The 19,348-nt window shown below is 42.3% G+C and overlaps 2 protein-coding genes across 2 annotated transcripts; one reads left to right on the forward strand and one right to left on the reverse strand.

The window, feature by feature from the left end:
* The first annotated feature begins 3,873 nt into the window (after positions 1-3,873).
* CCT2 (chaperonin containing TCP1 subunit 2) lies at positions 3,874-16,070 on the forward strand. The gene is made up of 16 exons (XM_032204155.1): positions 3,874-3,946; positions 4,735-4,809; positions 5,496-5,561; positions 5,660-5,771; positions 6,459-6,535; positions 7,357-7,469; positions 8,654-8,856; positions 9,083-9,183; positions 9,266-9,393; positions 10,766-10,869; positions 12,551-12,670; positions 13,306-13,434; positions 13,523-13,626; positions 14,517-14,616; positions 15,388-15,529; positions 15,789-16,070. The coding sequence occupies exons 1-16, from the start codon at positions 3,944-3,946 to the stop codon at positions 15,817-15,819; spliced, it is 1,608 nt and encodes a 535-aa protein (XP_032060046.1). The 5' UTR covers positions 3,874-3,943; the 3' UTR covers positions 15,820-16,070.
* A 2,142-nt stretch (positions 16,071-18,212) lies between these two features.
* LRRC10 (leucine rich repeat containing 10) lies at positions 18,213-19,046 on the reverse strand. Its single transcript, XM_032206562.1, has one exon. It carries the CDS (start codon positions 19,044-19,046, stop codon positions 18,213-18,215), a length of 834 nt encoding a protein of 277 aa, XP_032062453.1.
* Positions 19,047-19,348: the final 302 nt, after the last annotated feature.

Consider the following 19,348-nt stretch of genomic DNA (forward strand, 5'->3'; position numbering starts at 1 on the left):
TTTAAAGTTGATGAAACAAGTGTTGGACATTTCTCTATTTTTATATATCACAAAGGGCATTTTGAAAAATTTCTTGCAGTCTTAGTAATTATTTAGTGTGGTAATATACATATATTGTGACAATGTTTTCTGATATATCCATAACTTTGGTGTAATTCTATTTTATGTAGCAAATATCTGTATATACAAAGGAGATTATGTAAAAATATGATTCAGAAATAGGCTCGAGCCCTTTGGAACAGGGACCGTCTTCCTCTGTGTCTGCAAAGTCCTTACTTAATGCCTTGGGGTCCCAGCCACAGCTCGTGCCTGAGACCCGTGGTGACTGAACTGTCAAGAGATGAGCGTGGAGGAGCAGCTCTTCTGCTCTCCACAAGAAGCCTTAGCACGAAGGTGCCATGAAGCTCACCTTGCCGCTCGCTGACGCTGGGGCTGTGCCATACGTGGTTATTCCCAACCACCTGCCAACAACCCAGACCCCAGAGTCGGTGTGTCCTGTGCTCCCGTCCTTCCCTTTGGCAGTAGGAAAGGAAGTCTGAGGTAGGAGCTTTGATGTCACCAGGGAATCTTCCTTGCGAGTGTTTGGGCCTCATGCAGCAGCCTTTGAAGCCACACGAGTGGTTCGTATTGGCTTCGAGGGCCCCTGGATGTGTTCCTACAAGATCAAGTTCTGCTGACATAACAGCTCTGTTACACCTGAGGACCTGGTTGGTCAAGTTCTTCAGGAATGGTCTAAAAATACTGTAAAAATATAAATATATTTAATTACGTGTACTGAAAAAAAAAAAAAATCCTATTTGTTGTGGTCAGAGTTCAGATTACTATGTGAATTTTGATTTCTTAGTCATACTTGCATATATATTGCTTTAACTATTATGTATGAAAGAGGAAGTGATTCTAAAGTGTGTGAAAGATCAGGATTACACCTGTATTTTTAATGTTTGTGTTATTTAGGAATGGATGTCAGCAAATTTAACTCCATATTAATGCAGTTTTTTTGCATTAGAATACGTGTGTATATCATACACCCACATTTTATATATAATATATTATATATTTGGTACTAACTTTGTATTTTCCCTGAAATTTGCCAAATCCCGAACACAAATGTTCTCACTTGTAAGACTTTGGTACTTAATAACTGAATGTATACGAAATGCTCTGGTATGAACGAAAGTAGTGTTGTACGTACGGTATCCCTCACCCATGCAGATGTCTTTCAACCAGCAGGCGCGTTGCCTTTTTCGCGAGTTACATCTCATTCCACTGCAGCATCACTTTACGTCTCCTGAAAAATTGTCTGTGTTTTAACGAAACTGCAGACCTGCCCTTACAGTACAGCTGACTACACTTCTAGCAGGAAAGCTGGCTGGTAGGAGTAAGAATACAATAGTCACCAGTGTGCCACAATTGCATTTTTTTAAATGCAGAAATACACATTTCTACAAAGGCCAAAATCTTATGTTGTATGTTCCTTTCTTGTCATTACATTGTATGATATTGTAAGATTATTGTATGTCCTAATTTGCATTATAAAATGTTTTTTCCTACTTTAAAGGCATAAATATAGCAACTTTGTATAAAGGTAGCTTTCTAGATTTTTATTTCTTTTATATAAAAAAGTCTAAACAGTGGGAGTATCATTGCCAAATTGTTTATAAAATTTCAATTAATTTGCCCTGTTCAATGGATTTGTTTTTACAGACATTCCGTATTTCTTTTATGAAAAAGTTATATTATACTATGCAGAAAGAGTGTATTTTTATGCCATTCCACGTTAATCTTAAAAAATAACTTGTTTTAAGCTGTCATGATTGAGAGAGCTTATCAAATGTGCATTTTTAAAAGATGTGTTATGTATTATGACAACGTTTCCCCCTTTACCAGTGCCAACTTCATTTGGAAAGAAAAACAAATTGTAGCATGGCAATAAACTATTGATTTTACATTGACAATATGTGTGGATTACTTTAATGCTTACCAGCGTTAGTGTTCCTGTATTGCATTGCATTAGTAAAACCTTTTTTTGCTTTGCTTTGTCATTGCTTCAGGTAGTTACCTAAGTTTTTCCCCATTTAGTAGTGGAAAGAAAAAAAAAAAAAAAAGAACATAATCTGGAGTTTGTAATTTTTTTTTCTTCAAGCTTTTGTTTCATTTCTTCTCGAGTAATATTGCATCATTCTCATGTCCGTAGGACTGGATTTGATATTGTAGTAATAGTAGTAGTGTTGCTATTAACTACTACCTAGTGAATCACATGCTGGGAAGTTGAATGTACTCCTTCCTCAGCTATTAAATGACTAAGATTTCACGAAGCCTAACTGTAGTTTGTCAGCATAATACTGATGAATTCAGGAGGAATTCCTAAGAATTAGTAATTCATAGGAATTTGTAAGAAAAATACAAGGTTGAAGTCTTATCCAGATAGCATTTTCACTTTCCTCTGGAGACTATAGCATATGGTGATTTATCAAAATTCAGTACTTCTCTCTTTCCTAAATCACTGTTTTAAGGCATAATTTCAATAGGGATATTTCTAGCCAACAAATTAATAAACCCCCGGAAATTTTAGGAGATGTTTTGTTTACAGAATCTCTTAAGAAATGTTTCTCCAGCCATGCCTTTGTAAAAGGCTTTGTTCTCTTAACCCAAGAAGCAATTACAGATACTACAACTCCAGTCACCAGCACAAAGACTTGCTCAGGATATTTTAAAGTATCGGAGCCAGCAGAGGAATACCAGTGGGAATTAATTCCTGAGGAACTTGTCATACAAACCATTTATTATTATTATTAGTAGTAGTAGTAGTATGACCAGGTAACAGATTATTTGTGAGTGGAGAAACCAAGAGGACCAGGCTTGGATGTGATCATGCACATCTGCTGTACCAGACATGTACATTGTACCCAGAGCATTGGCAGTGGATTTTTTATGTCTTTTGATGTTAAAACAAGATTTTATTGAGTGGAATAGTGCAGGGCCGTCTCCCAGGTCTAACTCTGCTCCCTTTTGAGGATTTCAGTTTCAGTTTTGGGCCCCTTGCTACAAGAAGGACATGGAGGTGCTCAAGTGAGTCCAGAGAAAGGCGATGAAGCTGGTGAGGGGTCTGGAGAGCAAGGCTTACAAGGAGCAGATGAGGGAGCTGGGCTTGTTCAGCCTGGAGAAAAGGAGGCTCAGGGGCGACCTTATTGCTCTCTACGGGTACCTTAAAGGAGGCTGTAGCGAGGTGGGGGTTCATCCCATGTGCCTGGTGACAGGACGAGGGGGAATGGGCTAAAGTTGCACCAGGGGAGGTTTATGTTGGATATTAGGAAGAACTTCTTTACTGAGAGGGTTGTGAGGCATTGGAATGGGCTGCCCAGGGAAGTGGTGGAGTCACCATCCCTGGAAGTCTTCAAAAGACGTTTAGATGTAGAGCTTAGGGATATGGTTTAGTGGAGGACTGGTTAGTGTTAGGTCAGAGGTTGGACTTGGTGATCTCGAGGTCTCTTCCAACCTAGATGATTCTGTGATTGTCATGTGGGTGATGCCATGGCACAAGTCCGGGAGGGGCTGTGAAGCTCACAGGACGCCAGAAGCGGAATTTAACTTTTTTGGTACTTAATTTAATTTGAATTTAAAGTTTTTGCCTTGTTCAAGAGCCAACCTTCAGAAATTCTATATTTTTTTTTTTAAACTGGGGCAACCACAAAATGCTTTGGGGCAGGGCCAAGTTCGCCTAGCAAAAACGCTTTTTATAGAAACACAACGGGAAGGCGAACGGAAGCGGCAGCGGGAGAGCCGCGGCGCTAATTACGAGCGCCTCATGAGCGCCCCTGAGGCGCGGACTACATCTCCCAGCCTGCCCCACGGCCCCTGCCCGGGACGCCATTTCCTGCGGGCGGCCGGGGCGCGGCGTGCAGCCATCGCTCTGCGGCGGGGACCGGCGGGGAGCGGCGGCGCCATGGTGAGAGGCGGCCGCGGGGACGGGGCCCGGGGGCGGCCGGGAGGGGCCGGGAAGGGCGGGCGGGCGGGCGGGGGCAGCCCCGTGCCCTGCCCGCGCCGTGGGGGGAGCGGGGGAGGCGGCGCCGCCGCCGCCTCAGGCATGGAAGGTTCCAGAGCGCGGCCGTTGGGGGTGGCGGGACGCGGCCCGGGGGCTGTGAGGGGGCTGCAGGGGGCCCGGCCCTGCCCTGCCCTGCCGGCCGCCGCCATCCCGTGGCTCTGTGAGGAACCGCGGGGGGGTTGGTCCCGGCTCTGTCAGGGCCTTGAGTTCTTTGGGAGTGCCCCTCTTAACCCTGAAACCACGTGTTTGGTGCTGCTATAATGTAATTTGTAACGAAACGCCTCAAAAAGCAAGGGCCTGACGCAAATGTTCAAGCACTGAAATCCTAAATCCTCGCTGTGCAGATTGATCGGGCTCCCCTGGCCATCAGCACAGGCAGCGGCCTGGCAGGCCTGGGGGTGTGATTACCACGCAGCACGGTGTGCAGTCATGCGGTAAATTACAGCCTACCGTACAATCCCTCCGTTACACAAACAGATTTTTAAGAAAAAATAAAGCTCTGTTCACCTCAGATAGGTTTTCCAGCACTATTCACCTTGAATACACTCTATCAAAACCAAATGGAATATGAAAACAAATCACTTCACTAAAAATCATTTCAGTAATACAGGTGTTGTTTAGGTTGTTAGTGCCAGATTTTTTGCTCTTAAAATGAAGTGATCTCTTAAAGAAGTATTCTTACGCTGTTCCAGGCATCCATTTCCCTTGCACCCGTGAACATTTTCAAGGCAGGTGCCGATGAAGAAAAGGCAGAAACAGCTCGGCTGGTGAGTTCACTCTCTTAAGAAATTGATGATGCCCTGGGTAATTAATGTGTGTAAAAATAACGTGTGTTCTTTTGTTAAATATTTTTCTGTTAAATGTACTTCCAGTTCTTATTGATGTAGAGCTTCCTTTGTCTCTTAGCGTTATTTCTTGTTGCATGTCTCTGAAGACAAGGTAAGAGAACAGTTTTGTATGTACAGACAAAGTAGCTATATCGTAGCTCAGAAGGTTGATAGTTGTTCAAAAGTTGTTCAAAGGTTGTTGTTTTTTTTTTTTTTTTTTATCCATGAGATATGGTTTTATGGTTACTGTGAAAATTAAGTGTATTTGAGCTGATTACCAAAATACAGCACTCCAGAAACTTGGAATCAGACTCCTGGAGTGTGGCTGTGGAAGGGCTGGATTAAGATCTCACATTTAATCTGTGGGTGACTGAGCACCAGAACAGGCTGCCCAGAGAGGCTGTGGGGTCTCCTCCTTGGAGACCTTCAAAAAGACCTGGATGTGGCCCTGGGCAGCCTGCTCTGGGTGGCCCTGCTTGGGCAGGGCTTGGGCCTGGTGGGCTCCAGAGGGCTCTGCCAGCCTCAGCCACTCTGGGATTCCCCTTTCTAAGATATTGCCTAGAATTTACTACTGATGTTAAAGTAGACCTTAGAAAATGATTAATTTCTATTTGCTTTCATTTCAGTCATCCTTTGTTGGTGCAATTGCCATCGGTGACCTAGTCAAGAGCACTCTGGGGCCTAAAGGCATGGTAAGATAGCTGCAAGTTCTCAGTGCTCATACTTGATAATTTAATTTTAATAATTATAGTACGTTTTCAAACAGCGTTCTGTGTCTTGCATCATGTAGGACAAGATCCTGCTAAGTACTGGGAGAGACAGCACGGTGACAGTGACCAATGATGGTGCAACCATCCTGAAAGCTATTGGAGTTGACAACCCAGCTGCCAAGGTCTTGGTTGGTGAGTTTTTACCAGCTTGTCATTGTTGTACTTGGAGTTTCTTCATTTGAAACTTTATTGTGTCGTTCTTACTTGTTTGTAGAAAAGTATTCTTCAGGTAGTGTGCAAGAATGAGGGGAGGGGGGGAAGAAGTCCTGAAATAAGGTGACCAAGGTGTTGCAAGAGTTGTGGAACTCTGAAAAATAAATTTGAGGCATATGCTGCTCTCACAAAACTATTCTGATGTTTCCTTATTTTCCCTCAACCCTTGCTCATCCCTGGAGCTGTGGCTGTCTGTCTTCAGAACCACAGAATGGTTTGGGTTGGAAGGGACCCTAAAGCCCACCCAGCTCCAACCCCCTGCCATGGGCAGGGACACCTCCCACCAGACCAGGTTGCCCTTTTTAGGTACTGGAAGGCCGCAGTAAGGTCTCCCCAGAGCCTTCCCTTTTCCAGTCCTGAGGCATTGGGAGAGAGGGGGATAGCTCTTGTCCATTGACAGGCTGGTACTGGTGTCTGTTGCAATTTCATGGATGCTGAATTTGACTTCATCTCAGGTTTTTCTGTGACTTACAGTTTGACAACCTCTTTATCAAGGAGTAAGGGTCTTTTTTATCTCACATTAGTTTAAGGAACAAAAAACACTTTATAGCAGTTAGAGCATGGAATTTTGAATCAAAACATTAATACAACGACTTCCTCTTTTAGATATGTCAAAGGTTCAAGATGACGAAGTTGGTGATGGAACTACGTCTGTCACAGTGTTGGCAGCTGAATTACTGAGGGTGATGTATTAAATTTTTTTCAAATGTTTTTATATTTGGCAGTGTAGTCCTGTGACTACGCTATCCTGAAACATGGAAGTGTTGTTCTGTCACAGGTCATTTTCTGGATTTTGCACTAAGCAGGATACAGCACTGCTTAATTGTGAGGTTCAGTCCTCTGAAATCCTTTTCCACAACGTTAAGGGGAAAAAAAAAAAAAGGCATGTTAAATTCTGCTGTTATGTGCACAAGACTTGAATTCATAATGTTGCTTTAAGCACCACATACTGAAGACTGCCAAACTCTAAATTGGAAATTACTATGTGAGAGAGATGTCAGAAGTGAGGAACTCTACTTCGCAAAGCTGTGCCAGTGAACCTAATGATCACAGTTCCTGGATCTGAGATCAAGAAATCTGAGAAATTATCCCATCAGCTTACCAAGTTCCTCACAAAAGTTTTGAAGAAAAAAAAAGTTTGGAGATTTTTTGTTTGTTTCCCCACAACTACACCTTAACTTGCAGTTATAAATGAACAGGAAACTGATCTCAAACATGAAGTGAGAGTTCGCTTTATGTGTCTTGTTACAGTTCGTGTTGGAGATAAGATTTTTTTTATTAATCAACATTTCTAGAAGGTATTCCAAAGGCAGAGGGGAAAAAAAAAGTGCCAGTATGGTGGCTAGAATATTCTCCCTTTCTTAGGCCTTCACTTTAATTTGATTGTGTTACAGCGCTTGTGCTTTTGGTGGCATTCAGAATTGTCTGATTGCTTGTAAGTGCCTTTCCTAGTTAGCATGAATGTGCTGTGGAAAAAAGCTAATTATTAATTTTATTTAAATAGGAGGCAGAATTGCTGATTTCTAGGAAGATTCATCCTCAGACCATCATTGCAGGCTGGAGAGCAGCCACAAAAGCTTCAAGAGAGGCACTTTTGAAAGCAGCCGTGGATCATGGGTTAGTAGCGTACATTGGCAATAACTCTTTCTAAACCATTTGAGACTAAAACTCGCTGGAGAGAATTACGTAGCATCGGAAAATCCTTTGCGGTCTTTTAAGCTGAATATATGAATTTAACAATTACTGAAAAGAAGGCTACTTTTCAGTTAGATGAACTACAGAAGCTATATGAAATTATTTAAAATTGCTTACAACGTGCAGAATCAGAAAATAAGCAGTAATTTTCTTCTTAGGACAAAAATCTGAGCTGTTATTTCAGATTTCATACTCTGGTTTTAAACACGTCTGTTTTCTGTGCGTGACTGAGGCTTTTTCAAAGCTGAGTGGAAAGTTTTTGTTAAAACAGTTGATCTAAACTACTTTGTAGTAAAGTTACACATCAGAGTGCTAGTTCAGTAGTGTAGTGCAAATGGTAGAAGGTACTATGAAACAATATATTCTTTTTAAAGCCTTAGTATGGCAGAGAAGAAGCATCAATATCTAGTTACATAAACTAGTCTCAAAATCTGCAGAAGCAGTTCCCTGGTATCTGACTGAGTTGTGCAATTTCTCATTCTGCCAGGGAGAATTGTAAATTAATTTTTTGCTATGTTTCATAGCCAAAAATCTTAGAGATACCAAGTTGGTGATAGAATGCTTGCTACCGTGGTATTTGGCCAAAATGGCAAAAAGCAGAATGTCGTTGTAAGACTGAATTGATTTTGTTCACTGTTCATTGTCCTTAATTTCACAGAATACTGTTGCAACAAAAATGAGGTTAAAATCTAAGTAAAATGAGTGTCGAAAAATACTTTCTATGGCTTCTTCAACTTCAGTATGAGTACGGATCTTACTTCTGCTTAGTGTTTCGAGATAGGCATATTTGTGTGCCTTTGTGTCATTTAGGAAAAATGCATGTGTCAGAATGTCATCCCTTAAGCACATAAATATGAATGATGTCTCACACCCAGGAAATAAACCTCTTCTTACAAGGAACTCCTGATCTAACTGGGGTTTCAATAGAAAGCTGTTTCTTGGGACACTGGGGGAATTCTGTCATTCCTCAAAATGGAACATAGTAGTGATCTAGTACAGATATGTGTAGGTTAGGAAGAGCAGGGAGAGACTCACAGTGTTAGGTGAGTGATAAGGAAGGCTTTCAGACACAGACCTGCCACATAACTGTGCTGGCTTTGTTGCAGTGATGATGAAGCCAAGTTCCGTGAAGACTTGATGAACATCGCGGGAACGACTCTCTCATCAAAGTTACTCACTCATCATAAAGATCACTTTGTCAAGCTGGCCGTCGAAGCTGTTCTTAGGTTGAAAGGTTCTGGTAATCTGGAGGCTATCCACGTCATTAAGAAACTTGGTGGAAGTCTGGCTGATTCTTACTTAGATGAAGGTAAGTCTTTGTATATCGGCTGTAAGTGTGCTTATGAAAATAAGCACATGAAATGAAATTTCATGAAATGAAATTGTTAAAAGTTATACATCTCTATAATTTTTTTTCTAGAAAACATTGTTATTACTAAATTGAATAATGATACTACTATTATTTTGCGATAATTTAAATGAAATGTTCTTCTTTTTTAATATGAAGTCTTAAAAATCTTTTTCTTACTATACAGGGTTTTTGCTTGACAAAAAGATCGGTGTAAACCAGCCAAAAAGAATTGAAAATGCAAAAATTCTTATTGCAAATACTGGCATGGATACAGATAAGATTAAGGTATGTGACCGAACTACTGTTATGAAACAATATTTTCATATATAGAATTATTTTTTAACTGAACTTGTTTTCTTTGGTTTAGATTTTTGGCTCTCGCGTCAGAGTGGACTCGACAGCAAAGGTAGCAGAAATAGAACAGGCAGAAAAAGAAAAAATGAAGGAGAAAGTAGAGCGTATTCTTAAGCATGGAATAAACTGCTTTATTAACAGGTATGTTTTCTTGGCTACAATTTATAATGCAGTTACAGAGTAGCAAGATTTTAATACTGTATGTGTGTGAAAAAGGTTATTCATGCACATCATCCCTAAAATTAGGTGATCTTACCCAATACTTAATCAATTGAGTCACTTCAGTGGGGCCAGAGTTTTCTTCAGATTCCCTCAGGTGTGGTGCAGTGTCATCCCTCCTCACTGCTGCTGCTTTATTTTTATTTTTATTTTTTTAAGGCAGAAGTGCTGTTATTTAATCAGGGACCCATGTTTAAGTCCAGTGAACGTCACAATCTAAATTCCATGTTTTTGATAGCAATGCACTTCTCTTTTGAACTATCACAGTGCAAAGCATTCACATATTTAATGCAAGAAGTGCTTCTGCCTTTCAGTAATTCTCATTTGAGTGGTTCTGTGGTCTGCTAGGAAGCTGGTTAACTAGCACCGCATGAAAGGATGGGAATACAAGAGTTGTACTTCTTATAGCAGTAGCAAAGATTTACAGTTACAGGGTACTGCACATCTTAAAACTCCAACAGCTGTGTTAATTGTAAGAACTAGTGATGGGTTTTTAAATCTGTCTCTTCATCTGTGTTGCGTTTCATTCATGTACGTGATGTTGTAGTGTAGGCGCAGTGAGCAAAGAGATGCTTGACAGGATGCTCTATGGATATAAAGTAGGAAGAATCTTCTCTGTACATAATCAGCAATGCCAACAGTCCCTTTTGAAGGTAGATGAGGAGCATCTTTTTTTGACAGACGTGGTGTGTCCAAGCTTCTGCTAAATTTCTACAACACCCAGTCTCTAATTTGGAGGGGAAAAATAGTTTGGTCAGTGACCCTGCTTTGGGGAGAAGGGAATACATACAAACAAAGAAGCAAGTGCTCTTGTCTGTGGCCTGCTCTCTATGGCCATTTATTGTTCCCACAAAGTTGTATCCTGTTTGGATTTTATGTTGGTAAGGAATTAAAGAAATTACTTCACATGTTGTACTGTGCCCTGGTAGGATAGCCAGCTAAGTGCCCAGTGGGCACTCAGGATTGAAGAACTCAGAATTCAAAGCATAAGAACTCAGAATTGAAAGCATTGATAACGTGTCTTCAGGAGCAGTGTATTTCAAAGCTACAGTACGTTGAATTTTTTTGTAGCTTGTGCTTTCCTGTCACTACTGGTTGTTTACTTCTGTGTGGGTGTAACTTTCTTCATCTGGTTGGTGTCTCACAAACGGACTGTTCTGGCAGCTTGTAGAAAACTCTGTCCATACTGCCGAGAATCAGGTGTCCTTTGTTTCTCTGGTAACAAAGGTTCTAAAATCTTTTTAAAGGTTTGTTCTTTCTGCAGTGTGAAGATGTGACTTTGTTTTAATTGCAGGCAGTTGATCTACAACTACCCTGAGCAGCTCTTTGGGGCCGCTGGCATCATGGCAATTGAGCATGCGGACTTTGCTGGTGTGGAGCGCCTGGCTCTTGTTACAGGTTTGTGGAGTACCTCACTGGGTGCAGCTTGGAGGGTCACGTTATTTATTTGGCACCTAGGTTTTACTTCCTTTTTACTATTAAGCTGATCTGTGAGTGTGAAAAGTACTTAGCATAAGCTTTATTTTACAGAACTTAAATACAAACATATGAAAGATTCTCTGAAATTAACCATAACTTGGTTTCTGTCTTCAGTGTATTACACTTGTTAAAAGTCTGTTTCGATTCTGAATCCTCCCTGCACAATGATTTAAACAAGTTTTATCTAGAAACTGTGAAAAAAGTAACATCTTACTAACCAGAAAATAAAATCCGGCCAGTTACTGTTTTTCTTTTATGTTTTAACAATACTTTATGATTAAGTCTCTGCTTGATAAACTTTTGAAATGTTTGTTTTCTAGGGAAAAGATAAAAGTTAGACATATGAAGTGTAGGAAGATGAACCAACAAATTAATTTACATTATCTTGTTATAAAGGGCTGTTGTTTGACTGTAGAACCAGAGAAAACTAAAGAGTTATCCTCTGTTAGAATTGTGGGCCTGAGTCATCAACTTGAGGCAGACCTCAGATAACATAAGCAACTTGGACGTTTTTAGTAGTGGTCAGTGTAAATGACTTCAGGAACTAATCAAAGTGAAACAGCTTCTGGAATGCTACAGATGATCCTCACTGCCTGAATTCCAGTTAGAGGTAGTTAGCTGGAACATACTAAAAAGAACTAGTTATTGTAATGATCAGTAGAATGGAGTTTGCTTTGCAGGGAGAAAGGCAAAGATACTGACTAGCTAGCAAAACTGAAGTTGCAGTTGTGTGCAGCTGCCTGTAGGTACATTGACACCAGCAAACACTTCAGTGAGAGAAACATCGCTTATGTTCTGGAACAAATTCAAAACAGATTTTATAGGTAGAGCGAGTGGACTGTTTTGGACCACACTGCATCAAACAGAGTAGCTGAAAAAATGTGACAAGCTCGTAGTAAGGACAAACGCGACTGCAAATCTGATCCTTCCTTTTAGAGCTACAGCTAAAGCAAGGCTATTAAGCTAATGTGGGTTAATAGAACATCCATGGGGAATGAATACACGTAAATGGTTTTCTAATGGGAATAGCAAAGTACTGGAACAGTGTTTCATTCAGGGACATTCTGCTCTTTGTAATGCTTATTTTGTTGATGATACGGGAGTTATGAATGGTCCGCAGCATGGCTGCTGTGACGTGCTGCAATAGTCATAATTCGGGAGAGTGGTGGTCAGCTGTTTCCAGCTGCATAATCAGGAAGGTAGAATTAATGCTAGCACAAGTTTCAAAACAGCAGATTTTGATTTAGTAGTTCTTTAAACATTTAATGAGTAAAGAATTTTAAAACTTTAAACAGATCTACATTTTAATTCCATCACAACAACGTGTGTTCTCTTATCTGGGCAGAACTCAAAAGCATTACAGCTACTGTAGTTCTTGTGACATAATACAAAACATTGGTGGATTAAGAACTTCTCAAAATCAGTAGGAAGTTCCTGGTGTCGTATTCTGACATTGGTTTGAATTTGGTTTAAATTTGGTTTATCACTATTGTTACCTTGAGTTTATTTTTCTGCAATTACGATGATTTTTTTTTCCTTAATTAGCCTTTGCTTCAGAAGATGTTTTCATTTTGACACTTAAATAATCTCACATTTGTAGGTGGTGAAATTGCATCAACCTTTGATCACCCTGAGCTGGTAAAATTAGGAAGTTGCAAGCTTATTGAAGAAGTCATGATTGGAGAAGATAAACTCATTCATTTCTCTGGTGTGGCAATGGGTGAGTGTTTTACCAGGAGTGGCACATTGTAATATTTGTGTTAATGCTTTGCTAACGCCGTTCAGTTACCAGGATGGCATAGGTAATTTGTGATGATTCAGGTAGCCATTTTTCTGAAAGCCTTACTCTTCAGTGAAATACCAATCCTTCAGAGATACATGTTCATTGTTGAAATTGTTCATTTACATAATGTTCAACATTTGCATAAACACTTGCAAGGATGGGACCAAAAATTTCTGCTTTGTGTGATTAATGAGAAGAGTAGCAACCTGTTATACTTTGAGAAGTTGATAGCTTGTTCTAATAAATGCAGATAATGTAAATGTTTCAAAACTACACCTTGGAAAAAAATCATTTTCTACTTAATTAAATATGGTATTTTACAGCAGTTCACTGATAAAAGCAATAATGTAGTGTACATTGTTTCATTCTGTCTCTGAAATGTTGTCATGCTTCCTGCTTCCTCCTCCACAAATTGATCTCTTTATGTAAAACTTGACTGCAGTGATAACAAAGCTGTTACAGAGGCTTTGTGATCGCCTCTTGTTGTGTCATGTTAACATTCTTGGTCTGGCTCTTGTTTTGGTTGGATTGTTTGTTTGTTATAAATCTTCTTGCATTTGAATTTTTTTTAGGTGAAGCTTGCACCATAGTTCTGCGTGGAGCAACGCAGCAGATTCTGGATGAAGCAGAGAGATCTTTGCATGATGCTCTCTGCGTTCTTGCCCAGACCGTGAAGGACACTCGAACTGTTTATGGTGGAGGTGAGTGTTAGTTTCTTTACGCTATGGCCATAGTAGACATTGTGTTAATATTCAACTCATAAAACACTTGTTTGTCTTTAATGAATAGGTTGTTCAGAGATGCTGATGGCTAACGCTGTTACAGAACTTGCCATCAGAACACCTGGCAAAGAATCTGTTGCAATGGAGTCCTTTGCTAAGGCTTTGCGAATGGTAAGTTTATTTAGTCAGAGTGCTGGACTAATGCATGTAAAATTTCAAGAGCCAGTTGGTTTGTTAACTTCTGACATCAGGTGGTTGCTTCTCTCTCTCCAACCTTAGGTTTTCTAAAACTAAAGAAGTGAAATTTAGCGATGTATCTTGGGTGAACAATGGAAAAAAAGTTACTGTTTTCTATCTGAGGAATAAAGTATTGGTATTTTAATAATAGTTCTTCTATAAAAGTCCTTGATTCTGTTTAATTGTATTCACTCTCTAGTACTATCTAGAATTTTCTAGAACAGTATTGGAGTTTGTATCTTAGCAGAAAATAGAATACCACAAGAACAGAAGCTTATAGAATATTACTGTGCTAACAACAGACTGTCAGGTTGAGGAAAATTGCCTTCCAGCTTCTCTATTTTAAATCAGGGAAAACCTTGCTTAGGAAATTAAAGACTGGAAGGAAACATTTCTCTTAAGAAAATTAAAGGGTGTAGTAAGACTTGGCATTGCATCTTCAGGCAGCATGTGCAGTTTTTGTTAACAGAACAATCTGGTGGTTAATGCCAACCAGCAAGCTATGGTCTGAAAGTAAATCCTGCAGTTGTAGTCTGAAATGATTAACAAAGAGACCATTTCTTTCTGTCCATGTAAAACAAGGTGACAAATCTGCTAACATGCTCTCCGCTACTGTCTTAGAGGGCCTTAAACAGAAGGGAATAACAGCCTTAGAAGGGTAGTTGTTTTTTCTAATTTCTGTTCAGTGTAGCAGATCATAATATCAACAACATGTTATTAGTCTTCTTGGAACTGAATAGTACAATGCAATATCGCAGCGTGTGTGTGATGCGTAACGGGTCAGTCTCTGCATTAATGACCACCAACCTGTGTTTGCCCCTTAGATCCCAACAATCATAGCTGACAACGCTGGCTATGACAGCGCCGATTTGGTTGCTCAGCTCAGGGCTGCGCACAGCGAAGGGAAGAGCACTTATGGACTTGGTAAGGAGTTTGATAATGCTGCTCTTACTGGGTTGCTGTTTGTGTGGGGGGTTAGATTGACTAAGCTTGGTCACATCTGTTTCTCACTAATACATTCAGCTGAAAGAACCAAGTGTGCTGATGCCACAGTGCGTGCATCTGTGTTCTTTTAAAGTCTGTATTACGTAGGTGCACTCCTGTGGCTCTCTGAATCTTTTTTGATGAATTCTGTTTTCTTGGTGACAGAAGCCCTTGTGCATTGAAGTTAGTTAGGAGGTACTTACACTTCTACTTGCTTGTGTTACAGAACAGGGTGATGGATATGATGACTTGTTCTGTGCAAAGCAAACAGAAACATAGCCATACAGTGTTACATTCCTTTATCATTTAGGTCAGGCTTTTCATGGTAGGGTGAATTTGTTTGTGAAGGGGATGGTTTCAACCCATAAAACCACGTACCTTAATTGCAGTGGGCCTAGTTATATGAAACTCAAAAAGAAAGGCATGTATTTAAAAAAAATAATTGCAGGGAAGAATTCTGAAGTTGACGTACATAAGGAAATGGTGCTGAGAGTCCCACTGGGTCTCATCTCCTTTTCCCAGTGGAGTTTTCATCATTCTTGTCTGTAATTGCACGATGCTAGGCCTTGAAGTGAAATAATTTTAAAAATATTTCCTCTGCTATCAGTATGGTTCATTTGAGGAGGTAAGCTACCTTATTGTCAGCTTCGTGTAATTTCCTTTAAAATAAATGAGGAGAAAAAAGACTTCTTAATGTATCTCTTTTTAAAGATATGAAAGAGGGTACCATTGGAGACATGGCAGTCTTGGGAGTGACGGAAAGCTTCCAAGTCAAGAGACAAGTTCTGCTGAGTGCAGCTGAAGCAGCAGAAATGATTCTTCGTGTAGATGACATTATTAAAGCAGCACCAAGGTAAGGCTACCTGCAAGTATGGGAAGAAACCCCACTTGTCAGCAGATTATCCTGTGTGTGCCCACTAGGAGGTAGTTTGTGCTGCTTTGTGAATCACTTTCTTACCATGCAAAGCTGGTGTATTATCACAATATGCAGCGCCATCTCAAAGCTGTCAGGTAAAACTAGCATTGAAAGCAAAATATCAACTAAAAATTAAAGGCAGATGGGGGGAAGCTGATCAACCTCACTGTTTTCTGATTTTTCTTTTTCTCAACAGGAAACGTGTCCCAGACCATCGCCCATGTTAAATTTTCTCCAGTACCCAAAGATGTGTGGACCAGATCTCACCGAGCGTTTTTTTTAAGTGATTTTTTGTGAGGTTATGGAACAGAAGCTTGAGATGAGCAGCTCCGTCAACGGCACGAAGTAAATGCCTTCAGTTGATTTTAACTTATTTCAGTTTACACGTGTTGGGGGGGAAGATTTAATTGTACAACCCCGGTTCCTTTCCAGCTTCCACCTAAGATACACTGAAATAAATAAAATCATATTCATCAAAGTTGTGCTTGTCTTTGTGTAGAACCAAGAAGTGCAGTTACGTTAGAGGGGAGAGAGCAACGTGCTGGGGCCAAATAGTCCACGTATGTCTGTCAGGTACCAGACTGGGGCTGGCTGCCTTCACAAATAGGGGTTGTTACAACAGGAGGGCAGCTGGTGAGAGATGTGCCATGCTGCATCGCATTCAGTTTTCTCTTCTCCTTTCCCTTCCCCACATGCCTGTTGTGACCTATCTCTTCATATTCCTTCCTATTCCAGTAGCTCCTGCAGTGCTGATGTGGTTTCTTTATCGCGCCATTTCCCTTACCAGGTACTCGGACTGTGATGAAGTCCGATTCCTGCAGCAGTCTTCAGGTAGATTTCTGATGATGCTGAGCAGAGAGGAGTGGAGATGCCCCTGTCTGAGCGCTAGGCTGTAGAGAGCTGCTTGCTGGGTGCTGTGACCCCACCGCAGCACCTTGGTGAACAGCAGGGGCAGGCTGCCAAAGCAGGATGGTTAATATGAAATAAAGTATCTGTGCAAACGTTTTTCTTCCTGCAATGAAATGATTCTGCTTACAGAAAGCTAGAATAGTCAAAATAGACTCTTCTAATTACCCAGAGAGAAAATACTGCTTTAAGAGTAGTGTTAAAAACACACTTTTACCTGCTTTTTAAAGGTTTATCTTCCTCCCTCCTCTCAGATAAATAGAATACCAAGTTAGTTCTACGGGAAATGAAACACTGAATGCTGATGTTAAGAAAGCCCCAAATTCCCATCCTGTTGAATGATTTCCTTTGTGGAAAGAAATCGTTGGAAAAAGCTTAGATAAAGAGCTTGGCAAGTTAGTTCCAAAGAAAGACAATTTAGCTCAGTGAGAATCCAGAACACTTTATTTAATTTAATGAATGTAGCGGGTACCAGCCAGATCCAAGCGCGCATTTCATTTAACAAGGCAGCCAGCGCTCACAGAGCCTATATATTTCCAGAGAATTTTCCAAGAATGTAAATGACACTGAGCAGTCACAAACTGGCATTGACTCAAACCTTTTATGGGAACTGTCACTTCTGCATGCCTGCTGGAAAGACAGTCCCACTTGACAAGCAGGAGAGAGGGGGAAGTGGCTGCGCTGTGCCACCGAGGGCTCCCCACCCTTTTCTAAAAAGCTGCCTTCCACCAAACCCTGCGCTCAGCGCTACGGAATCAAAAGCTGAAAATGTAAAGTCACTTTGAGCCAGGTTTCTATTCTGTGCTACACCATTAAAGCGTTCTTAAACGTTCAGTGCCTTTCCAAGGAAATCCGAACAGATCTGAGGTTTGCAAGCTACAGCAGCACCCTGCTGGAGTTCATTGGGTAATGTTTGCCTCAACTTCAGTTTCTGTGTAAGTCTGAAGACGCAGGCTCCCAGCCTTAGGTTTCCTTCGTGCACGTTAGCTCTGCAATGACTGTGGCTCTCCCATTTCAGTCAGGGTTTTCTGCTACCGCATCAAAACTCAGCATGTACAGCTGCCCTTACCGGCAGTGTGGTCGGCTACATAAGACCTAGCAGAAAAAAAGTAATAATAAAAAAAGCACGTATCTTTCCTCACTGTCATTTGAAATGGTAATTAGCAATAACAAAACCAGAGCGGTCACAAATTTTCCAGGAAGAAGACAGCGGCTGTAGGAGGAGAGTTCTCCAGTATGTGTTGCTTCCTTGATAGCGCATCCAGTACCACGCGGTGGGCAGGGAAACCCTCGAGCTGTTACTTCTGCTGCTGCCTTTCAAACAAGTCACCGAGACAAGTGCTGTGGGTCACTTTAAAGCTGCAGCTCCCAGCAGTGATTGTCACCGTGCATGGTGGCTTCCAGCTGGGCTCGGACACCTCAGCAAGGGGGAAGGAGGGAAGGAGAGCCCAGAGGGTTCCTGTGGGTGGAGATCAACTCGCCGTGGGAAACATAAACCCTGCTGCCAGCTCTGAGCAGTCCTTGCAGAGGGGGAGAGGGAGAAGTCTTCACTCTGGAGTGTGCAGAAGAGGGTGGCTGTAGAAGAGCGTTTTGCTCTGAACTGGTGCACCTACCCCGAGCTTTACCAGGCAGCACGATGCCCTCTCAAAGCGGAGAGCCTGGGCAGTGCTGTGGGAGTGCTGCCACCTCTGCTGGTGGAGGCAGCTGAGCAGCATCACGACTCGGCTTCAGGCTCAGGCTTGTCAGTGAGAGGTGGCGATGGTCTCTCATCAAGCGTGATTTCTATCACCGCCCCAGACCGCTTGCGGGGCTCGGGGCTCTCCTCCGACCACCTCCCCACCCTGCGCACCCCTTTGGCCACTTTGGGCGCGTTCCTGCAGGGGTTGTGGTCGTAGATCACCAGCTTCAGGCCGGGGAGGTGGGCCAGGCTGGGGAAGAAGCGGATGGCGTTGCGATCCACGTCGATCACCTCCAGGAAAGGCATGTGCAGGAGCACGGGGGGGAACTCGGACAGCAGGTTGCCCGAGAGCCAGATGGTGCGCAGCTCCTGCAGGCCCCGCAGCTGGGTGGGGAGCGTGCGCAGCGCGTTGGAGCCGGCGTGCAGGGTCTTGAGCAGGCTGAGCTCGCACACCACCTCGGGCAGGTGCTGCAGGCAGTTGGACTCGATCCAGAGGGTCTTGAGGTTTTGCAGGAGCCGGAGCTCGAGGGGCAGGCTGCAGAGCTTGTTGTTGCCCAGGTAGAGGATGCACAGCTGCTTCAGCGTGCACACCACCAGCGGCAGCGCCTTGAAGTTGTTGAAGTCCAGCGCCAGGATCTGGAGGTTCTGCAACTGCTCCAGCTCAGGAGGGAGGTGGTTCAGGTTGTTGTCGCTCAGGTATAGCTTGACCAGCTCCCTGAAGGAGCAGATGTGCAGAGGCAGCCTCCTCAGCTGTCTGCCGCTCAGATCCACCATCTTGTCCACTGGCATCTCCTCCAGGTCTTCCAGGAGGTACTTCTGGCACTTGTCGGAGGGCACAAAAGCAACTATGGCTTTCAGGCTGTTGCCCATCCTGGGACCTTCTTTGTGCAGAGACTGACGGGGCTGTGAGGGACGAGGCCAGCCTTGGTTTCCTGCTGCTGTGCACTGGCCTGCTGGTAACTCTGTCTTCCCAATATAAGGCTGTTTACATGGCACCAGGCATTAATCTCAAGGGCTCTGAAATGTTTCTGATAACTGAATGAGTGTTCAGTGATGGGGATTACGGACATGATGGCTGCGAGCGCAGGTCTCTCTCCCTGCCTCACACACACGCTCAGGCCCACTTGGCTCTCCCAGAAAGCATCCCATCTCCCCTCTTCCTGCATGTCAAT

The sequence above is a fragment of the Aythya fuligula genome, chromosome 1 (assembly GCF_009819795.1).
Source record: "Aythya fuligula isolate bAytFul2 chromosome 1, bAytFul2.pri, whole genome shotgun sequence".
Lineage (NCBI taxonomy): Eukaryota > Metazoa > Chordata > Aves > Anseriformes > Anatidae > Aythya > Aythya fuligula.